The sequence below is a fragment of the Dermatophagoides pteronyssinus genome, unplaced genomic scaffold (assembly GCF_027571235.1).
Source record: "Dermatophagoides pteronyssinus isolate colony J.1.1.1.1 unplaced genomic scaffold, Derpt_VIB-CSIC_2022.12 sq0008, whole genome shotgun sequence".
Lineage (NCBI taxonomy): Eukaryota > Metazoa > Arthropoda > Arachnida > Sarcoptiformes > Pyroglyphidae > Dermatophagoides > Dermatophagoides pteronyssinus.
The window spans coordinates 2,480,300-2,502,500 of NW_027461532.1; the positions used below are offsets into that span (position 1 = coordinate 2,480,300).

The following is a 22,201-nucleotide window of genomic DNA, read 5'->3' on the forward strand; positions in this document are numbered from 1 at the left end:
ATTTGAAGACCAGGTTTTCTTTCTTTCTTTTTTGTTGTTGTTTGCTTGGCAAAAACGGCGACCTCGATTTCATTTTTTTGGATGATAACAGAAGAAAATTCACCCAAAACAAATCTCAACTCACAACGGTTCCGGAAAAAAAATTTCTTTTCATTTACAGACTTTTTCCTCATCTTTTTTTCGTTGGCCAGTTTTCCGATTACTCAAGACCAGATTATCATCATACGATGAAGTATGGTATGGTCGAGATGTTGCCAATTCGAAACAATATTCAAACAATTGGAATGGAATTGAGGGCAGAAAGTCGTTTCAGTTGTTGCTCGAAACGTTGAAGAAGAAGAAGAAAAAAAATGGAAGACAAGTTGAAAGGATTGATTTGCCAAGGCCAATCAATGAAAAAAATGAAATTGCCCCCCATTTTTTTCACAATGGAACAATGCATTAGTCATTCAAAAGAAAAAAAAATTCCTTCTCTTTTTAATGAATGAAATGAAATGATGATGATGATAATGAAGGCGCCAATATAAAATCGCCCTTTCCAAAATCAACCCTAATAGTCCTTTTTATGTTCAAATAGATTTAATTACCCTAATTACATGGATGAAATAATTGATTGTTGAATCTCAAACAATTTATTTAAGTGTTTCTATTCATATAATAAGTAAACGTTCATTAATGCCCATCAGGCTTGAATAGTATTCCTATCGATATATGTTGGTAATAAGGGTAGCCCAATAATAATAGTTGTTGCACGTATATATCCCAATTTCCAATGCTGCAGCTGATTTTTGATGATAAAGTGTGTCAAACTCAATTCAATCATTATTTTTTTTGGTCTTTTGGTTTATTTCTTCCAAATTTGACCATAGTTTGATGTATGGATCCATTTTATCTATACATCAAAACTAATAATTCTTCGTAATTCTCAACCGAATGCATCTGTAATCGAAAAAACGGGGATAACATATCTGTTCAATTCATTTTATTTCATTTGAAAATCCATCGGAAAGTAAGCTGGTAAGAATCATATTTATTACTCACAAAATAAAACGAATGTTGCTGTTGTTATTGTGAGTAAATCTCAATTATCTCAGTGGTCATTCAATGAATCAGACATTTATGTTGATAATCCAATCTACTTGGTATTTTTAAGTGTGAAATATAGCTGAAGAGAAAAGATGAAGAAAGAGAAAAGAGTTTTCAACAATTGGCAATATACGCGTAGATAGATGAAATGCAATACTCAAAACAAAGTTAATCAAAACAATTTTTATGAAATTCAATGCCAAACAACAACAACAACAATAAATGAATGACAGAAATTAAAGCTAGTGATATTTGTTGTAGGAAATCTAACAGAGAAAAAAGATTTGATAAGAAATATTAATGTCAATGTTTGTTTTGTTTTGTTTTGTCGATTTGTGTAGTAGGATAAATCAATTTGGCCAGATAAGAATATGAGCTCTACATCAGACACAAAAATTCGAATGAATTCTGGATCACGTTCATTATCGAATCAAAATAACCGTCTTTCGTTGGGTTCCTGGTTTAATCAGGTTTGTCAATTTACCATTTGAATATCTAATTGGTTAACTAATGAAGAATTTTTTTTTCCAAAATAGAACGATCAATATGATTTTCTTAAAGTTGAAAATCGAATACATCGATCAAATTCATTGAAACAAAAAGATGATACGAATCAAATTTCTAAAACAAAAAATTTTACCGAACCAGATTCTGTATCGGAAATGGGATTTCCAGCTCTTACAAAACGTTTATCCAGTCATGTTGTACAAAGATTTCGAAGAAAACAACGTGCCAGTAGTGTTACAATAAATCCGGCTGATTTACATGATGATATTCTTACATTCGACGGGGTTTTATTCTATCTTTCAATGTCGAATGGATTGGCCGGAACATTGACGACCAATTCGAAAAAGATAGTATTCACATCGGGTCTAGTCGAATTGACAAGAAATTGCAACAATCATCATCAAATGCGTAAGCATAATTTTCTTAAACAACCGGTACCGATCAATCCGATCGACACTGAAAATCTAAATGCTGAAATGGAAATGTACGAAATTGATTTGTCTAATATTGCTGAAGTTTCATTAGAAATGCCCACAAATCCGACTGCAAGAAGTATCATTTATATACATTGTCGAAATTTTAAACATGCTAAAATTGGACTAAAACAATCATCAGCTGAATCATTATATAAAAAATTGATTGCTGAACATCAACGAATGAATCAAAATTCATTGATAACTACTGATTCATTATCTTCATCAACATTAACGGTAACAGATGATGGAACAAAATATTGTCGACCTTTGATTTGGGAATATCTTCATGATAATTATCATTATCGTGTTCGATCGGATTGGGTTAAATATGAAAAATGGTATGTTAATAATTTCAAAATTCAATTCTCACAATTCAACGAATTGGATTGTGCCTGTCCATCATTACCCGAAATTGTTATTGTACCAAGAAAAGTTGGCGATAAAGAATTAGAATCGATAGCCAATATGAGCGATGGACAACGTGTACCGATTATAACTTATTTACATCGTAACAATGGTCATATGATTATTCGTAGTACAACATATAATTCAAATCGTCTGCCATTAAGAGATCTTTATCATGAAAGAATTTTTGATGATAAATTAAATTCACTTTTTGAATTTAATGTTATGGCCAATGTACCATCATTGGAAGAAGTAGAACGTGCACATACAAAACTACGGAAAGCTTGTTTCAAAACAATTCGTATTAATCAACAACAGCAACGAAAACAAAACAATGAACAACTCGAACTTCATTATAATATTGATTATTGTAAACATTTTTGGTCTAAATGTTCATCATGGCTATATATAATGGCTAAACTATTGAAATTAAGTTCAAAATTGGCTGAAATTGTATACAAACGAGAATCGATTGGTTTAGTTGAAAAATTTGATTCCAATTGGAATTGTTTGCTTTCTAGTCTTGTGCAAATTATTCTCGATCCAGAAAGACGAACAATCAAAGGTTTTCAACAATTATTGAGTAAAGAATGGCTATATTTATCCGGATATAAAAGTATTGATAGAAGATTTGGACATAATGATAGCAAATATAGACCGATGAATTGTCCGAATCATATTCTTTTCCTATTATTTTTAGATGCTGTTCATCAATTATTACGACAAAATAGCCAATCATTTGAATTTTCTTCTTTTTATCTGATTCTTTTATTAGACTATCAAGTAAATTCTGATCTAGCTACTAAAGAAAAATATTTAGAATTTGAAATCAATCAATCACATCCGCTTATGATAAATCCATTGTTTACGACTATGACCACCACCACCACCACAATGACCGGTTCAAAGCCATTACGTATCAAAACACATATTAGCCATATGTATTTTTTTAGTAAACTTTATTTTCGTAGTCTTGGTACACAGATTCCATCAAGATTTACAGCCGAAGAATTGCTTTATATTAACGAATTGGATTCAAGAAAATTGATTTGAAAGTGAAAAAGAAGAAAAAGGAAAAAATTTATCGTTTATTTATTCGTTCATTCAAAATTCAAAAAAAAAAAAAATCTTATATTTTTTTAAATATCATTTTTAATAATTTTTTTATATCATTAAAATCGGTGATTTCTAATATATAATTTTTTTTTACAAAAAACCAAACAAACAAATAACAAACAAAAAAAAAAGTTTCAAAGATCCGGTGCAATCAAATCAATCACTTTCATGGCTATTTCATAGCCAAAAAAACATGCTGCATTGGCTGGAAATGCACGAAGAAAAACGGCTATTGCACCACGATAAAATCCACCAATACCTTCTTTGGCAATTATCTCACGAATAACATCACGCATACCGTTTGGATATAGATTTGTAGGTGCCGTTTGTAAACGAGATTTTATCACATCAGCTGGCAGTGCAAAACACCAGAAAACAATACCGGACATACCACCAGCAAATAATGTTCGCCATACGCCAAGTCCGTGTTCTTGTTGTTGTTGTTGACTGGAATGTTGATCATTTGTTGAATGATGTAAGATGAGATGTCTTTGAAGTAGTTCGTATGTAACAAAATAGGCACCACCAGCAGGAACATCTCGACAAAGAGTTGCAATAGTACCTCGATAAAGTGATCGAAGACCACCATCTCGATATAGTTTGAATGCACAATCGATTGGTCCATTAAAAAGTGGTTTGTTGCCGCTAGCTTGTTGAATTTGCAATAAACATTTGATTCGTTCACCCGGTGTTGTGATAAGATTCGTGAACACCGAAGACAGCATACCGGCATTGAATATTTGCATAGCTGAATGATGATAACCATCGACTGGATTTTGTAATTTTTTTCCCAAACTATAGCCGAAAAAACAGACCGAATATAATGGCGTTACACCGACTAATGGTGTGGCCATTCCTTTGTAAAATCCTCGAACACCTTCATCGGTAAAAATTTTTCGAACACAATCCCATGTACCCGAATAATGTGGTATTTGTTGTGCGCTTGTCATTGATGGTGTTGATGCGATCTGTGCATTCGAAGTTAATGACATTGTTTGCATACGAACTTTAACCGTATCCAATGGATGTCCAGCAGCCACCAGACAAATACCACCAAAACCACCGGCAAAGAAATTTTTAATCGTTGATATTTGTTTTGGTTTATGATCATATTCATGGCATTCGAGTTGTTTTTTAGGATTTGCCATTTTAGTGAACGATCATTGATTGAGCATTTGATGTTGGCGGTGAAAAAAAGTAAGAAAGAATAAATGATGGCCACAATTATCACCAGTTTATGAATATCATATTAAATCGTATTTGGTGATAATTTCCTAACGGAAAAATATTGATCTTTGCCAAAACACTTGACTATATTCCTTGGGGACAGAATTATTAATGTAAAGATCTTTAAAAATGACTATTTCAACCCATCCATAACGATTATGATACACGTGATTGGCAAGATGAAAATATTTGTTTGTTAGAAAAAAAAATCATTTGGTTACACAATATTTTCGAAAATGAATCAAAACGAATTTCAATTAAACATTTTTTCGGGAGATTTTGGTTCACCATCTATCCATTATGATAGTTTATTAGCAATAGCTTATTGTTCGTTGGCTGGAATTAAACAATTGAAAATAAATCTACGTAATGATCTTTATTACAATAAACTTCCATCACTTTCGATCGATTTAAATGAAACAATCGAAGGTGTTGAAAATGTGATCGATCATTTTGAAACTATCAACTATAATAGTGAATTTGTTAAATTAAATGATCAACATGATTTTGATTTTATTAGCCATAAATGTTTGTTCGAAAATCGATTAGAACCATGTTTACTTTATTTTCATTGGTATGATGAAGAAAATTATAATGAAAATATTGGTCGATGGTATGCAAAGAAAGCACCATTTCCAACGAATTTTCTTCTACCACGATTATTACGAAAAGAATCAGTAGAAAAATTGGAAAAAAGATTTCCAATCAAAATTCTTGAAGATGATAATCGTTCCAAATTGATTGAGAAAAAAGTAATTTCCGATGCTATTTCATGTTTAAATTCTTTGTCCACTAAACTTGAAAATCATCAATATTTATTCGGTTCAAAACCGACTAAAATTGATGCCTATCTTTATACATATTTGACTTTATTGTCACAATTACCAGTTAAAAAAGAAATAATACGTGCCCATATACGTTCATCACCAAATTTACAACAATATTTGGATCGAATCAATCAAATGGAATATCTTAAACAATTCTCTTCTATTTCAAATGGCGTATCATCATCATCATCATCAACTACTGACGGTATCATTGATCAGGATAGTTATATGAAAATCAAATGGACGGATGTTATGTTTTCTGGTGCAATTGCAGCCTTATTTATGATTTACTATGCCTTTTCCATTGGAATTATTGCAACATCCTATCAAGATGATGATGATGATGATGACGATGATGAAATTGAAGAGGAACGTGAACATGAACAGGAACAACAACAACAATAACAAAAACAAAACTCTGAACATATTAGTCATGATATAATAATTAATTGTAATGTATAGCATATATGTTTTTTGTTTCACATTTTGAAATAAATGAATGTGGATTAAAAGATTTCATTGAAAAAAAAGTAGAGATAATTGAAAAATCGCTACAAAATGATAATTCCTTATCGTTCTAATGGAGTAGTCGTTTGACCGCGTAGAATTTTTGCCCAACCAATTAATCGCCAATGACGATCAACACGACGACTTAATGCAATTTTTTCACCAATTTCAATACAAACTGGTGTAAATAATGATATTTTGGCCATATCTCCTTTGATGGCAACCACTTTACCGCCGGTCGATAATGAACCAATGTTCAACATAAGAACTTCATTTTTGGTCAATTTCTGTACTTTAGCACCTTTCTTATCGCCTTCGGTTCGAACGCCCAATAATCGTCGTAACAAATAACAGGTAATTTCGATTTCAACATAGATATCGGGCAATGTACCAACTGCACCGAGAACTTGGCCAACCATACGATCACCACGTGTTAACATTGGATCGATTTTCGTTCCAACACCAATCAAACCACCTGGTACGGCATATTGTAAATCATTTTGATCAGCATACAACGAAACAATTTTCGATCGAATCGGATAGCATTGAATTTGTTGATTTTCTCCTTTGTCAATGATACCAGGACGAACTTCGATTTCCATGCCTACGGTTAGTACACCTTTAAGTATTGAACCGCCTGCAACACCACCTTTTATATCTTCTACTTCACTTCCAGGTTTGTTTACATCGAAAGATCGAATTATGATGAGCCTTGGTGGCGATACAAAATCACGATCAGGTATGGGAATTCTTTTGGTTATATATTCGCAAAGCACATGGATATTATATTTGAGCTGAGCACTGATCGGTATAATTGGGCAACCTTCGGCCACTGTTCCTTGAATAAATTTACGAATTTCTTCTTCTTGTGCTTTAGCCTGAGCTTCTTTAACCAAATCGATTTTGTTCTGCAAAATGATCAGATGTTTAAGTCGCATAATTTCGACAGCGGCTAAATGTTCCGAAGTTTGTGGTTGCGGACATGATTCATTGGCAGCAATCAATACTAATGCTGCATCCATAACTGCAGCACCGTTCAACATGGTAGCCATAAGAATGTCGTGACCGGGACAATCGACAAATGAAACATGACGCAATAAACGATATTTACCATTACAATCGGGCCTTTCACATTTGAATTCATCTTCTTTGTTACTCGAAGCTGACATATAACATTCGGGTCGAGGACAATTGTCACATTTGAATATTTTAGCATTGGCATAGCCTAATTTGATAGTAATATTACGTTCTAATTCATTTTTGAAACGAACAGTTTGAACACCCGATATCGCTTTGACAACTGTAGATTTACCATGAGCTACATGACCGATTGTACCAATGTTGATAGTCGCCTGTCTGGATATCACTTCAGGTGTGAGTGGTGTTAATTTACTCGTTTCAAGAGTATCTAGATTCTGTACTTTTAGATGACCAGACATTTTTATTTGTCTTGTTTATTGGATTATTATTATTATAATTATTGATGCCGGGTAAAAATCTGACGCAATCTTGGTCAAATTCATTAACACGTGGACAATGATACACAAACGAGCAAAAACCAATACTACCGGCTGATTTAGTCAATATTATACTCTGAACTACTTACAATGTATACATTTTTTTTTGTTTGTTCACACAATCGCGATTGTAAACAATCGATATTTTCGAACGATGTGTGTGTGGAATAAAGATATATCTTGCAAAAGTATTACCATGGCGTCATCATAGAAATTATAAAATAGCAAAAAGGATAGTGTTATATACGATGAGTCAGTTTCACTCTTGAATATTGACATCATCATTTGTCATAGTGGATTGAATTTAATACCAAAAACTTTTGACAAAAACCATATGGATGACGATAACGAACGTATACAAAATGTATTAGAATTTTGGTTTGGAAAACCTGGTGATGATGATTATCTAAAATCACGTTCATTTTGGTATGGATCCAATAAAGCTGATGATGATTGTGTTCGTAATGCATTAGGTCATGATTATGAAGATGCTAAAAATGGCCGTTTAGATCATTGGTCCGAAACACCTGATGGTTCATTAGCATTAATCTTATTGTTGGATCAAGTTCCACGTAATATTCATCGTGATCAACCGGATGCATATGCTACTGATGATCAGGCATTAATGGTAGCCAAAAAAGTGGTTGAAAATGGTTGGGATCGTGATCAACCGAACATCATCAGACGATATCTATACTCACCATTCAATCATTCAGAAAGATTAGTTGATCAAGAACAATCGGTTAAATTGTTTACCGAAATGAATGATAGTGAACATTTGTATTGGGCTAAAAATTTCTATAATATTATCAAAACACATGGCCGATTTCCACATCGAGATCGTATTCTCAGACGAATTGTATAGTAAAAAATTCTTTGATTTGACTTGATTATTATATATTGGATATATAATATACATACGAGATCGATTAATAATGAAAATGTGACAAAACAACATAAAAAACAAAACAAACATTTTAAAAAAACGAAAAAAAAATGTTCATTGATTAACATAACCAAATGCATCATGATTACGTTCAATAATATCTTGGGCCAATTGAACATCGGCTATATTGCTAAATTCATGATGTTGAATGCTTATCAAACATTTTTTCAATTCAAATGCTTTATGTGGTTCTTCTGCATATTGTGTATTTTTCAGAATGTTGGCCGTTAATTCCAGGTAATATTTTATTCGCTATATTTTTTTTGTTGTTGAAATGATTAATTTTTGTTGATTAAATTAAAAAAAATGTTGTTTGAAAATCAATCAAATTTTTTTTTCTTCAAAAAATACTTACATGATCACCAACAGGTAAATTGTTCAATTGGCTAATGATAATATCGATAATAACACGAACATCATTATAATAGAATAATGATGATACAATTTTATCGGCAAACATTTCGGTCAAAAATTTGAGTACCGAATTTTGATTCGAATCATAATGATTGAATGTAGAATTAGAAAATTGATGATCCAATTGATTATTATCGAAATGATTATCATATGATTGTCTGGTCAGATTACAACTGGTCAATATAATATCTTCTTCCCAATTAAGATAGGAAATAAGATTTTCGGTAAAATGGCTAGCATTAGTTCGTTTACCTAATGCTTTAAAAATAACATTATCACCAATATCGGTAATATGTAAATTAAATGCCAATATTGGTGATATAATATTTTCGGATGGAATTTCACATTCAATTGTTTGGCCATTAATATCAAAACCTTCACAAAGATCAAATTGATGACTGAAAAATTGTTCATTAATATGTTCATAAATGTTCACCGGTGGTTTATGACCAGAACTGAATATCAATGTAAACAATGTTGATGCTTTGATCCATCGTTGTACATCTTGGACATGATTTTTCATTTCAACAGTCAATTCACCGGGTAACACTGTAGTCAGGTAAAAATCGGCTGGTACTCGTCGATATAATCGTATAAGGCTGTATAATTAAAATCATTTTTGACCATTAACATCAATGATGATTAATGATTACTAATCATACTTACATAATAAATATATCCATCAATTTTAATCGTAATGAACGTCGTGTTTCCATCTGAAAATATTGTATTAAATTGAACAGATTTTCATGATTTTGTGAACAAATTTCTTTTTCCAGGAATGATTGTTCAGTATTGGTCAAAAGATTCATCAATTCATCCAGATAACTTTGAATAATATCTTCATCCTGATAAACAGGCCAATTACGTTGTTGTGTATCATTTTTACAAAACCAAAGACGTTTAAATATACATTTCAATTTGGATGAATAAACATTTTCACTATTTACTTTTTCTTCAACATATTTTTCCATTATTTCCATAATACGTTGACAATCTTTTTGCCATGATTGAACATTTTCCGATAAAGTTTTTATCACAGAATTAGCTACAATAATTGCTTTTGATTCGCTTAAATTTGAATCCAATTTGATATTTTCGATTAGATTCGAAATTAATTGTTCATTGATTTCATCACCAGCTTGTTGTTGTTGTTGTTGTTTTAAGCAACAATGTCGACATTTTTTCAAACATTCACCATTTATCGTATCTATTTCATTATTTTCTTCATCTTCTTTGTTTTCTTCTTGAATAACGGATAATTCATTTACACCGGATAATACACCAATAGGTTTACTACTTTGTTCCAGCTTGATCAATGTTTCAGTTATTTCACATCGCATCTGAGCTAATTTGCTAAATTAAAATAAATCAAAAAATAAAGATTCAAATTACCAGGTTATTTGAAAAATGAAAATTATGTTTTTTTTTTTACATTTGAGCATGTTTCAATTGTCGATCAGTTAGTATTTTATTTGTTTCATTATTTTTCTGATCAAGTTTGGAAGCAATCGAATCAACAAGCTGAAGCAATTCTTTTAGATTTTTATTCTAAAAAAAATGAATAGGAAATCAACAAGCTTTTTATAAACAATTATGTAATCAATCATTAATCATACCTCTTCGTAAACGACGTACGAATTAGGAACATAACCAATTTGTCCTTTTTCATTGATAACATAATACCAATCGGATGTTTTATCCGGATCTTTGATCATTAAAAAACGTTCATCAACATTGAATGTTAATATTTTTGGATCTCGATTTTCCAGATATTCAAACACTGATTTTAATGTAAAAATCTGTGGCATATTAGTTGTTGTTGTTATCGGTTTTATTGATTCCATTTTATTGATTGATTGAAATCTTGGTCACAATTTTGAAGACTAGAAATATTTGTGGTAAAAAATAATTGTTGACTTTTTTCCTGATGATTTACATCGATTCACATTGATAGATGAATAAATAAAAGATGCTTAGCAAGAACGTTTGATTATGGATGGATCGTATGATGATGCAACGAGAAACTCATTTCGTACGGGATCCAAAACAAATGAAAACCCCCACTTTCTATCCACGAGAAAAGAAAAAAAAATGGGAGAGCAGTCAGCATCTCTGACTATATAGTAAAAACATTATGAACATATAGTGTGTTGTAACATAACATCCATTTATACAATAATATACGTTATAAACATACGTTTGTTTTTTCTTTTAGCATTGATATTGATCCTCTTGTTGATTTCTTGATACAATATTCTTTGGTTGGTTAGTTAGTTAAGGTTATCATATTTCATTATAATATTTTACAGTTATTTTTTTCATATTCGAATGTTGTTTACACAGCTAATTACAATAGTAATTGCTTGATTTTTTTTATAAAAAGTATCGTCACAAAATCGTTTGAGAATCGGTTTTTCGTTTATTCAATAAAATTTGATTTTACTTTTGAAAAAAGTTTATTTTTTTCGTTGATAATTTTTTTTTCTAAAATTCGAATTGGAACGAATGAATGCATCCGCCCATTCGAATCGATCATCACGCCATCTGATGATGATAGTGGTTTTAAAACAATCGAATTTTGACTATCGATATTCGATATGTCCATTTTCGATATTCACGTGATATTGTTCTGTAACTTTTTTCTATGCTTCCAGTATATTGAGCTACCTTGGTGTTCCCTCTCTTTTTTTCTCTTCTCGAACACAGCTCACATTGCTTCGAAAAGAATTTATGTTCACATCTTGAACCAGGTGTTTTTTTTCTCATAAAAATCCAGAATTTTCAAAAAATAAAAACATCGTTTCAAATGAAAAATGGAATCTGTTGTTAAAAAAACCGAAATGGATTCGAATGTAGTCGAAATGATTGTTGTGTCCGAACATCCACAACAACAACAACAACAACAACAAGAACATCATCGATCGGAACAATTTTTGAATAATGATAATCATATGATGGAAACATCACAAGATTCATTCGATATAACTGATCATTCATTACGAATATCACGTCATTTTATAACATTATTGGATGAATATCGTTATCTAATGTCATGTTTAATGAATACTTGTAATTGTCATTCAAATTTTGATTATCAATTTTTCCTTAGAAAATTGGAAAGTCGTTATAATAAATTAACCAATTTGGTTTCGGCTGATTCATCCGTTTCTCAATTGTTAAATCCACATGAAGAAACAAGTATTGAACAATTAATAGAACAATCAACAATGAATCGAATGCAAGATAATAAACAAATTGCTACTCCATTTATACATCGTGTTCGAATTTGTGAACGTTCGAAATCATCATCAATGATGAATAGAGATATGATTACAATCGATGATGATGATGATGATGGTGATGGTGTTGGTCATAATGAAGAAGATGAAGGTGGTTTTTTTGATCTGCCCAAATTTGATATATCATTAAAAGATGCTCAGATTGCCTATAAATGTAGCCATCCAAAATGTGAATTTCTTAGCTTCAGTCAAGATGATCTTATTGATCATTTAAAAGATCATTCATCAGGTACAACAACAACTATAAAAGCTAATGATATTGAAACAAAACGTGAAATTGTTTATGTTTGTGATCAATGTGGTAAAGAATTTGCTGGACAAAAATGGCTTGATAATCATGTGGATAATGTTCATACTTATACAAGATTATTTCATTGTGATTATCCTGCCTGTACTTATAGTTCAAAATTTCGTTGCGTTATGGAAGATCATAAACGTCGTCATATGAAAAATAAAGATTTTAAATGTTCATGGCATGGTTGTGATTCAGAATTTGTTACAAAACGTGATATGGTTGCACATATAAATTTCTATCATAAAGGTATTAAAAATTATCAATGTTCATGGCCAAATTGTGATGCAAGTTTTAAAGATTCAAATCGTTTAAAACATCATTATTATACACATACAGGTGAAAGACCATATAAATGTGATGTTTGTGATTCAAGTTTTAAACAAGCACCACATTTATATAAACATAAACGTATTCATGCTGCTACTGGTATACAACAACAACATCGACAAACAATGATGTCAACAAGATCATCATCAGCTATGTATATTTGTCCGGAACCAAATTGTCAACGAAAATTTCGTACATCCAATGATCTTGAACGACATCAAAAATTATTAGAACATCGTTCATTAATTATTAAAATGGAAGATGATATTAATATTTATCAATGTGCTATGCCTGATTGTCAACATCAATTATTTCATAATCAAGATGATCTTGAACAACATATTAATGATAAACATTCATATGAATTAAATAATACAATCAAATTGGAAAATGTTTAAAAATGAATGAGAAATTTATGTACAAATTCCGATAGAATTTTTCTTCATCCTAATCATCAAAATTCATCATTTACAATAATGGCCACCAACCATACAGATTCAATGTAAAATATTAACAAAAAAATTGGCTACATTTGGCTTTACTATTATCGAATATCACATTAATCAATAATTATTGTTGCTGGTGTTGTTGTAATTTGGTTAAACGATCAATTTCCAATGCCAATGTATTGAGATTTTCCTGTTAATTTAGAGAAAAAAAAACAAATCAAATCACATCAACCAAAATTCATTCATAAGTTTTTTTTTTTGTTACCTTTAATGTCATATTTTTTAATAATGTATCTTCAAGTATGGCATGTAATTTATTATTAATCTCTAATGATCGTTCTAATGTCATTGTATCATCTGTTAATGATGAATTATATAATGATGACATAATACCACCACCACGTTTAGAAATATAAGCCTATATTTATAATTAATAAATTTTTTTTGTTTGTTTGATTATTAAATAAATAAAAATGTATCAATTTTTTTTTGACAACCAAACCTTATTTTTATCCATTGATTCGGTAGCCAATGCACCAGTTTCTTCTTTCAAAATATAATATTGTAATAATTTGGATTTTTTTTTCATTTCATCAATCAATTGTCCATTATGTTCTTCAAGAAAATCAATTTTTTCATTACGTTTAATTAATTGTCGTTGTAAACGAAGAATTCTTTCGATTAATGTATTTCTATCGATATCATTTAATGATGTTAATTCTGTGTTTGTAGTTGTAGTCGTCGTGGTTGTGGTCGTCGATGATGATGATTGAGATGTATCGATTGATAATCGATCACTATTGCTATTTGTATCATTATCATTATTATTCGGTTGTTGTCGCGAATCAATCATTTCATTCAATGAATTTAATGAATTTGTACGCGATGATAAGCTCGATGAATTTGTTTCACTCATCATCATCTTATTCGATGTTGATGGAGCATCAAGCATTTTTGGTTCTTTCAATTGTTGTTGATTTCTTCTTAATTGTTGAATTTCTTTATTCAATTCTTTAAGATTTAAAATATGTTTACGTTTCATAATATTGATATTATTTTCAAGTTCTTCAATTTGTTTATTCAACATTTCCGCATTCTTATTTTTCGATTCGATTTGCGCATCTAATTGTTCGATTTGCGTCGATTGTTGATCAATAATCGATTGTAATCGATGTTGTAATTCATTACGTTCCGTTACGATTCGATCATAATCACAATGATATTGTTCGGATTCTGATTGTAATTGACGATTTTTTTCTTGAAAACAATTATGTTCACATTGTAATGTAACCATTTTAGCTGTTAAACGTTCAGTATATTCAAGTAATTCACTTTCTTTATGTTTACTTGAATTTATTTCATTCAATAATTCATGATTCATTTCACTAACTTGATCAAATTTTCCTTTCAAATCTTCAATAACCATTTGTTGTTTAATTAATTCTTGTTTTAATGATTCAATTAAATCAATATTTTTTTGATGATTTTCAAGCTGATCAAAAGATTTGGTAAGTTTTTCATTAAGTTGTTCGATTTCTAAACGATAATCGGCGATTTGTTTTTCAAGTTCAATAATTTTTTCGTTTAATTTATGATTGGATTTTGTACATTTTAGATAAACATCGATCCATTTGTTTGGTTGTTTTTTCGTTTCTGGTTCATCATCATTATTCAATCCATTATCATCCGGTGATGATTGATGGTCACCACCATCAACATTATCATCATCATCATTATCAACCAGATTTAATGTTTGTAAAGCTGATTCAATTTCTTTCAATTGTAATGATGATGATTGATATTTATTATTAATATCATCAAATGAAAGTTGTAAACGTTGTTGTTGTACTTGTGCTTGTTCTAATTTATTCACCAAAATTTCATTTCGATTACGTAATGATGCTGATTCCAAAATCTGTCGTTCAAGTGATTGCATTAATTGTTTTTTATCCTGATTTAATTCCTTCAATTTTGATTGCAATTGATCACGTTCTTTTAATTGATCACGATATTTTCTTTCTAAATCATCTGAACGTTTTTTCAAATCTAAAACATCTTTTTCTGATGTTGCATATTTTATAACCATTGATTGTAATTCGGATTTTAATTGTTCAATTTGACGATTTGTTGTTAAAGATTTTTGTCGAAAATTCTGTACAGTTCGTTCAAATTCATTAATTTTATTCAATAATTCTTCATTATTATGTTTAAGTTGATTATTATCAATGGATAATTTTTCTACTTTTTCAGCAAGCAATAATTCTGGTGCATTCATTGAAGATTTTTGGTCTTTTGGTGGTGGCTCATTCGATGATGAATCATTGAGTATTTCGTTAACATCATTCAACGTTGGACAATCATCATCATTGGCTGATTGGTTGCTCATCATCATTGTTTTTGGATTTGTTTGTTTGGAATTTGAGATCGATAAATAAATAAACCAAAAAGGGAAGATCGATGGTGAAACGATCTTCAGAAGATGTTTTCTTTCTTTCTTTCGTTGCTGTTATTCCATATCAATATTTTTTGGACACTTTTGCTGCGATAATCATTGCTCGAAAAATATCAATTAAATTAAATTACCCGAAGATGTTTTTAAAAAAAAAGTTTTTAAAATTCAAATCAATTTGGCATATATCATATGTTTTTCATTATGTGTAATCTTTGGCCAGCGTGTAAACATTATAACATTTTATTTTTTTTCAAAATTGACCAACAGATGGTGTTGTTTAAAAAAAAAAAATTTAAAAAAATTACATATCAAAATGGCAATGTTGATGACTGATAGTTCAGTTAGGTTAGGTTAGGTTGATGATTATGATTGAATAGTTCAGTTAGGTTAGGTTGGGTTGATGACTAAAACTTATAACTTCTTTTTTGTTTTCATTTAAATCATTATATTAGTGTTAAAAAGTAACAAAAACACAAAAAAAATGGTCAACAAATTGTTTAATTTCAAAAGAAATATATTTTATATTCATCAGAAACACAACATTAAGGAAAGTGTCAAACAAAGCATTTGCTGTGATGTATTTTAATCCCCAAAATTGGATTTTCTTGAAATTTTGTAATTAAAATTTTAGTCGCTATAACGAATCTGTGAATCTGTTCCTTTTTGTGCCAATGATTGATGAGCATTGGTTTCAATATAATATCAGTGATGAATTTGACTTTTTCGTGTTGGTATTCGGTTTTTCTTAAAAGATTTGATGACGTTGTGAATTTGACTTTTACTTGAACGATTACTCTTTTGAGCAAACAAAATTTGATCGTTTCTTCTGATCTTCTTGAATAATAAACATTTCGATAGTTCCTTGGCAGCATATCAATTTTGCCCTGTTCATGTAAATTAAGAATGGCCGTTTGCTGTCACATTAATGCCTTATTCATTAAATTGTTTTGATTCGATTTTAGAGAGGCTCGATAAGCTTCGAATAACAATACTTTGTGCAGAATGCAGAATTAAATCCATATTGAATTGATACCATTCTCGCATCGTGGAATCACATTGGAAATCAAAAACAACAAAATTCTTTGCAAAATTCTTTCTCCAAATATTTTGTCTGGTAAAATCTGGAAATTCTTCATTTTTTATAGGTAAAAAGGAATTTCTCTTTTTTGTTTGATTCATAATTGTCGCATTGAGTATCGCATAAGTCGAAAGCTTTGTAATTCGATAAGAATTACAATCTGAAAATGATTTTTGTAATCCAATTTTTTACAATGAAAATTTTTATATTTTTAAAATGTTCGATATTCGATTTTTTTATAAGTTCGATAAAACTTGTACATTTTTTTAAAAATTGCTATTTTGCCATTGCCATTGCCATCATATCATTTACATTTACAATCAACGACTTTATCATTCGAAATACCATTACACACACACAGCGGGAATAAGTTGATGATAGTGATGTTGTTGTGATACCTCGATATGTCCTTGACGATCGGCTTTTTGAAGCCAAATAGCATATAGCGCTTTGCATTGCCTTGTATAAAAACTTGTATATCAACTTGATGGTTGTATTGTATTTGATCGTCTGCAATATCCATTTCAAAGATTGTTACCATGGTTTTTTTCTTCAATTATCTTCTACGTAGAATCGGATCGTGCTACTTCTTTCGAATTTTTTTCCAATATTTACCTCGACTACGTAAATTTATCCAATGATCGACAACAATTGCAAATGATCATTATCCATAACAATTTATCACTAGTCGAAGTTTCTATATTATGTGGCAAGACAATCGTCGAGAAATCGACGAATAGTGATAGTCGATTTATGTAAGGTTGTTAGCGTTGCAGCGCTGCTTCAGTGCACAGCTTCAATCGAGCTAAATTGGCCTGGAAAGGCGCTTGTTTTTTAAAAAATAAGCGCTTGCCCGACCATATAGTATGCATTAACAGCAAAATTATGGTATCTCGCCACAAAATCATGAAAAAAGCGCTTTATAGCGCTTAGCTTAAGCGAGAGATTTCGATCTCGTGCTTAAGTTTGGCGTTTGAGTTTCGATGTCCATGAATGATTAGCCTCGCATGGTCTAGGAACTCAAATAGCCAACGCATTTCTGGGTCTCCCCTTCTTGTTTTGCTTAGCGATAAGCCTAACATGAAGACATGGACTGAAATGCCAACGACTGCTGATTCCCGTCAACTTGGAGCTGCTCGATGGTTCGCTATGGATTCGTGGTTACATGGTCGTTCTGGATGGATCCAGAATTTGGCTTGTTTTCATCTTTTGTGCTTAAATGTGCAAATTTACGGTGGAACAGTCAAATGTTCATCGCAATAAGCTGAAGGAGATCGACGAAAAGGCCTGTTAATCGTAAGATTTCGGGTTTTAATCGTACTCAGTACGATTCAGGCATGTTTGACTAATACGTAGCTTTCCACCTAAGCAGTGATGTGTTTGTATTGGTCAGCAGGCCGTGTTGCCTAATCGTGTATTCGGTTTGGTGGCACAAGCAGAGTTTGGTTTCCAAATTTCGACTTGATTGTTGAATGCGGATTTCCTATAACTTCTGCTGCTACCTGGTTGATCCTGCCAGTAGTCATATGCTTGTCTCAAAGATTAAGCCATGCATGTCTAAGTACATACCGTATTAAGGTGAAACCGCGAATGGCTCATTAAATCAGTTATGATTCATTGGATGTTGACCAATTACATGGATAACTGTGGTAATTCTAGAGCTAATACATGCCGAAAAGCTTCATCCTCGTGGTGGAGCGCATTTATTAGACCAAGACCAAAGGTGGCAACACCTTACGGTGGTGACTCTGGATAACTGCAGCTGACCGCATGGCCTCGTGCCGGCGGCATATCCTTCGAGTGTCTGCCTTATCAACTTTCGATGGTAGGTTATATGCCTACCATGGTTGTAACGGGTAACGGGGAATCAGGGTTCGATTCCGGAGAGGGAGCCTGAGAGACGGCTACCACATCCAAGGAAGGCAGCAGGCGCGCAAATTACCCACTCTCAGAACGAGGAGGTAGTGACGAAAAATAACAATACGGGCTTCGCTTATGCGTTCTCGTAATTGGAATGAGTACAGTTTAAATCCTTTAACGAGGATCAATTGGAGGGCAAGTCTGGTGCCAGCAGCCGCGGTAATTCCAGCTCCAATAGCGTATATTAAAGTTGTTGTGGTTAAAAAGCTCGTAGTTGGATCTCAGCTCATGTATGGCGGTCCACCTGATGGTGGTTACTGTCATACTGAGCAGATTATCGCATTGTCCTACGGTGTTCTTAGTTGAGTGTCGTAGGCGATCGATACGTTTACTTTGAAAAAATTAGAGTGCTCAAAGCAGGCATTATCGCCTGAATACTGTTGCATGGAATAATGGAATAGGACCTTGGTTCTGTTCTGTTGGTCTTCGGAATCGAGGTAATGATTAAGAGGGACGGACGGGGACATTAGTACTGCGGCGATAGAGGTGAAATTCTTGGACCGCCGCATGACTAACTAAAGCGAAAGCATTTGTCAAGAACGTTTTCATTAATCAAGAACGAAAGTTAGAGGTTCGAAGGCGATCAGATACCGCCCTAGTTCTAACCATAAACGATGCCAACCAGCAATCAGCCAGAGTTTATTGTATGACTCGGCTGGCGGCTTCCGGGAAACCAAAGTTTTTCGGTTCCAGGGGAAGTATGGTTGCAAAGCTGAAACTTAAAGGAATTGACGGAAGGGCACCACCAGGAGTGGAGCCTGCGGCTTAATTTGACTCAACACGGGAAAACTCACCCGGTCCGGACACTGGAAGGATTGACAGATTAAGAGCTCTTTCTTGATTCAGTGGGTGGTGGTGCATGGCCGTTCTTAGTTGGTGGAGCGATTTGTCTGGTTAATTCCGATAACGAACGAGACTCTAGCCTACTAAATAGTGTTGGATACCTTCGGTTATCCGATCGCTTCTTAGAGGGACAAACGGCGTTTCAGCCGTATGAAAAAGAGCAATAACAGGTCTGTGATGCCCTTAGATGTCCGGGGCCGCACGCGCGCTACACTGAAAAAATCAGCGTGCATGTGTCTACCTACTCCGAAAGGAGCGGGAAACCGAGTGAAACTTTTTCGTGATTGGGATTGGGGATTGTAATTATTGTCCATGAACGAGGAATTCCCAGTAAGCACAAGTCATCAGCTTGTGTTGATTACGTCCCTGCCCTTTGTACACACCGCCCGTCGCTACTACCGATTGGATGTTTTAGTGAGGTCTTTGGACTGGCCAACGTAGCTATCCTCGTGGTGGCCATGTTCGGCCGGGAAGATGACCAAACTTGAACATCTAGAGGAAGTAAAAGTCGTAACAAGGTTTCCGTAGGTGAACCTGCGGAAGGATCATTATCGGTTTTCTTGAGCATTTATTTGCTTAAAAGAAACATTCGATTATCAATTCGAACGAATAGTTGCCCGTTATCACAAATGGATCGACTGGCAATTGTTGACGTTGATTAGGTTATTGAAAGCTCTGAAATTGTATCCTGGTTTTCATGTTGGGCGACAAGGAAGAAAACAATGGGAGAATTTCTTAATTTAGGAGCTGGACCGAATCATGTTAACTTTGTTGGCGATTCTCCTTGATGCCTGTTGGTGCCTAGCCTACAGTTCCTGTTTGTCCTCGGGACAGATGTGGATGTAGTGTGTCGCTTTGTTCTTGAAACAAGTGCCGCTAGGTTTAAATACTGGATTCGTCATCGAACGGATGCCGGAGCCACAGGTTCGAGGTATTTTCTTTTTCATTTCTGAAAAACATTAAGCCAGAAACATTGATACAAAGCAAATTGTGATTCTGCAAAGAATTGCAAAAAACAAAAATAACTACTGCCAGTGGTGGATCACTCGGCTCGCTGGTCGAGGAAGAACGCAGCTAGCTGCGTTAATCGGTGTGAAATGCAGGACACTCCGATCACTCGACATTCGAACGCACATTGCAGCCATTGGATAGCCGATGGCTTCGTTTGTCTGAGCGTCGTTATCAAATTATGACCAAACAAAATGGGATAGATCTGTTTCGTCGTGCAAACGTCGTCGGATCATTTCCAAACATTTGATATGCTGACTTTTGTGGTGAAGAAGGCTTTGTTGCACATTCACTCACAAGAGGTATTTAGCGTTTCCAGCTAAACACCTTGAATGTGTGCCTTGTATAACCAATCAAAATGGTTGACAAATCAATGTGTACCAATCGTCTAATTTCGACCTCAGATCAAGCGAGAATACCCGCTGAATTTAAGCATATAATTAAGCGGTGGAAAAGAAACCAAATGGGATTCCCTGAGTAACGGCGAGTGAAAGGGGATTAGTCCAGCGCCAAGTCTTGACGTTTAGGCGTTCAAGAGATGCGGCGTTAATGTGTTGGCGCATCATGTGTTGCCGTATGTTTCAAGTTCCTTTGACAGGGACATCCAGAGCGGGTGCTAGGCCCATAGAGACACTCGGCTGATACATGCAGGCCAATGCATTCTAGAGTCAGGTTGCTTGAGAGTGCAGCTTAAAGTCGGTGGTAAACTCCATCCAAGACTAAATATCACAGCGAGACCGATAGCAAACAAGTACCGTGAGGGAAAGTTGCAAAGCACTTTGAAGAGAGAGTTAAATAGCACGTGAAACCACTGGGAGGCAAACAGATGGAACCACGAAGTATGCGCCTCGGTCGATTCAATCAATGCCGGCGGCTAGCGATACAGGAAAAGGATCTTTTCGGAGGTTGTTCCTGTGTTTTTCAGCTGCAAGCTTTGGTGCATTTCGCGCCGAGGATGCTAAGCCACGTTCGACCAGATGATTGGGACGGCTGTAGGACAGGGTGAGAGAAAGGTGCCCGTCAAGTCTTTGATTTGGCGGCGTTATAGTCTCGAGCCGGAACCGTCGCCGAATTTACTGGTCGATAAAATTTCTCCGATTGGAGTCAGGTTACGTTTGCCTGTGGCTGTTAGTCGATGTTTCGAGGCGTTCTTTGCGTGTCTTTGGATGCGAAAAGCCGCTTCAACGATGTTGGCTAATGGTTGCTTGCTAAATGTGACAGAACTGTGGCGTGAGTAGGTCGGTGTCCATCTGACCCGTCTTGAAACACGGACCAAGGAGCCTATCATATACGCGAGTCGCTCGGTCTTGTTTAGGCCCGAGAGGCGAAATGAAAGTAAAACTACGAGGCTTCGGTCGCAGTAGTAGCTCGCTTACTTCGTTTTTTGGCGATCAAGCGAAGCTGGAGCGTATACGATGGTACCCGAAAGATGGTGAACTATGCCTGGGCAAGACGAAGCCAGAGGAAACTCTGGTGGAGGTCTGTAGCGATTCTGACGT

General features: G+C 33.5%; 8 protein-coding genes and 3 non-coding genes across 14 annotated transcripts in view; 7 read left to right on the forward strand and 4 right to left on the reverse strand.

The window, feature by feature from the left end:
* The first annotated feature begins 721 nt into the window (after positions 1–721).
* On the forward strand, positions 722–4,876 carry LOC113794596 (uncharacterized). Its single transcript, XM_075821004.1, has 3 exons — positions 722–1,017; positions 1,428–1,556; positions 1,623–4,876. The coding sequence occupies exons 2-3, from the start codon at positions 1,458–1,460 to the stop codon at positions 3,525–3,527; spliced, it is 2,004 nt and encodes a 667-aa protein (XP_075677119.1). The 5' UTR covers positions 722–1,017; positions 1,428–1,457; the 3' UTR covers positions 3,528–4,876.
* Positions 3,542–4,738, reverse strand: LOC113794610 (mitochondrial carnitine/acylcarnitine carrier protein-like). Its single transcript, XM_027344732.2, has one exon. The coding sequence runs from the start codon at positions 4,736–4,738 to the stop codon at positions 3,725–3,727; it is 1,014 nt and encodes a 337-aa protein (XP_027200533.1). The 3' UTR covers positions 3,542–3,724.
* A 49-nt stretch (positions 4,877–4,925) lies between the features above and the next one.
* On the forward strand, positions 4,926–6,174 carry LOC113794611 (metaxin-1). Its single transcript, XM_027344733.2, has one exon. The coding sequence runs from the start codon at positions 5,054–5,056 to the stop codon at positions 6,047–6,049; it is 996 nt and encodes a 331-aa protein (XP_027200534.2). The 5' UTR covers positions 4,926–5,053; the 3' UTR covers positions 6,050–6,174.
* On the reverse strand, positions 6,064–7,747 carry LOC113794608 (eukaryotic translation initiation factor 2 subunit 3-like). Its single transcript, XM_027344730.2, has one exon. The coding sequence runs from the start codon at positions 7,588–7,590 to the stop codon at positions 6,214–6,216; it is 1,377 nt and encodes a 458-aa protein (XP_027200531.1). The 5' UTR covers positions 7,591–7,747; the 3' UTR covers positions 6,064–6,213.
* Positions 7,748–7,887: 140 nt separating this feature from the next.
* LOC113794612 (uncharacterized) lies at positions 7,888–8,934 on the forward strand. The gene has a single exon (XM_027344735.2). It carries the CDS (start codon positions 8,003–8,005, stop codon positions 8,531–8,533), a length of 531 nt encoding a protein of 176 aa, XP_027200536.2. The 5' UTR covers positions 7,888–8,002; the 3' UTR covers positions 8,534–8,934.
* LOC113794606 (NCK-interacting protein with SH3 domain) lies at positions 7,953–11,363 on the reverse strand. Of its 3 annotated transcripts, none has more exons than XM_027344727.2 (6): positions 11,229–11,363; positions 10,648–11,098; positions 10,464–10,579; positions 9,695–10,384; positions 8,970–9,627; positions 7,953–8,866 (listed from the first exon to the last, which is right to left on the reverse strand). In XM_027344727.2, the coding sequence occupies exons 2-6, from the start codon at positions 10,873–10,875 to the stop codon at positions 8,669–8,671; spliced, it is 1,890 nt and encodes a 629-aa protein (XP_027200528.1). In that variant the 5' UTR covers positions 10,876–11,098; positions 11,229–11,363; the 3' UTR covers positions 7,953–8,668. The 3 variants fall into 3 exon arrangements, with proteins under 3 accessions (XP_027200528.1, XP_075677121.1, XP_075677123.1); XM_075821006.1 differs by having other exon boundaries at positions 10,648–11,147; XM_075821008.1 differs by lacking the exons at positions 10,464–10,579; positions 11,229–11,363 and having other exon boundaries at positions 10,648–10,855.
* A 300-nt stretch (positions 11,364–11,663) lies between these two features.
* On the forward strand, positions 11,664–13,892 carry LOC113794607 (uncharacterized). Of its 2 annotated transcripts, XM_027344729.2 has the most exons (2): positions 11,664–12,871; positions 12,962–13,892. In XM_027344729.2, exons 1-2 carry the CDS (start codon positions 11,845–11,847, stop codon positions 13,348–13,350), a joined length of 1,416 nt encoding a protein of 471 aa, XP_027200530.1. In that variant the 5' UTR covers positions 11,664–11,844; the 3' UTR covers positions 13,351–13,892. The 2 variants fall into 2 exon arrangements, with proteins under 2 accessions (XP_027200530.1, XP_027200529.1); XM_027344728.2 differs by having other exon boundaries at positions 11,664–13,892.
* LOC113794605 (uncharacterized) lies at positions 13,510–16,085 on the reverse strand. Its single transcript, XM_027344725.2, has 3 exons — positions 13,904–16,085; positions 13,667–13,819; positions 13,510–13,591 (listed from the first exon to the last, which is right to left on the reverse strand). The coding sequence occupies exons 1-3, from the start codon at positions 15,791–15,793 to the stop codon at positions 13,523–13,525; spliced, it is 2,112 nt and encodes a 703-aa protein (XP_027200526.1). The 5' UTR covers positions 15,794–16,085; the 3' UTR covers positions 13,510–13,522.
* A 2,345-nt stretch (positions 16,086–18,430) lies between these two features.
* Positions 18,431–20,245, forward strand: LOC113790636 (small subunit ribosomal RNA). Its single transcript, XR_012846413.1, has one exon. It is a non-coding gene; the product is annotated as a small subunit ribosomal RNA (ribosomal RNA).
* A 475-nt stretch (positions 20,246–20,720) lies between these two features.
* On the forward strand, positions 20,721–20,873 carry LOC113793715 (5.8S ribosomal RNA). Its single transcript, XR_003474834.1, has one exon. It is a non-coding gene; the product is annotated as a 5.8S ribosomal RNA (ribosomal RNA).
* A 224-nt stretch (positions 20,874–21,097) lies between these two features.
* LOC142645267 (large subunit ribosomal RNA) overlaps positions 21,098–22,201 on the forward strand; it is a 3,733-nt gene continuing 2,629 nt past the window's right edge. Inside the window, exon 1 of the ribosomal RNA XR_012846414.1 lies at positions 21,098–22,201. This exon is cut by the window's right edge and continues 2,629 nt beyond it. This is a non-coding gene — a ribosomal RNA (large subunit ribosomal RNA).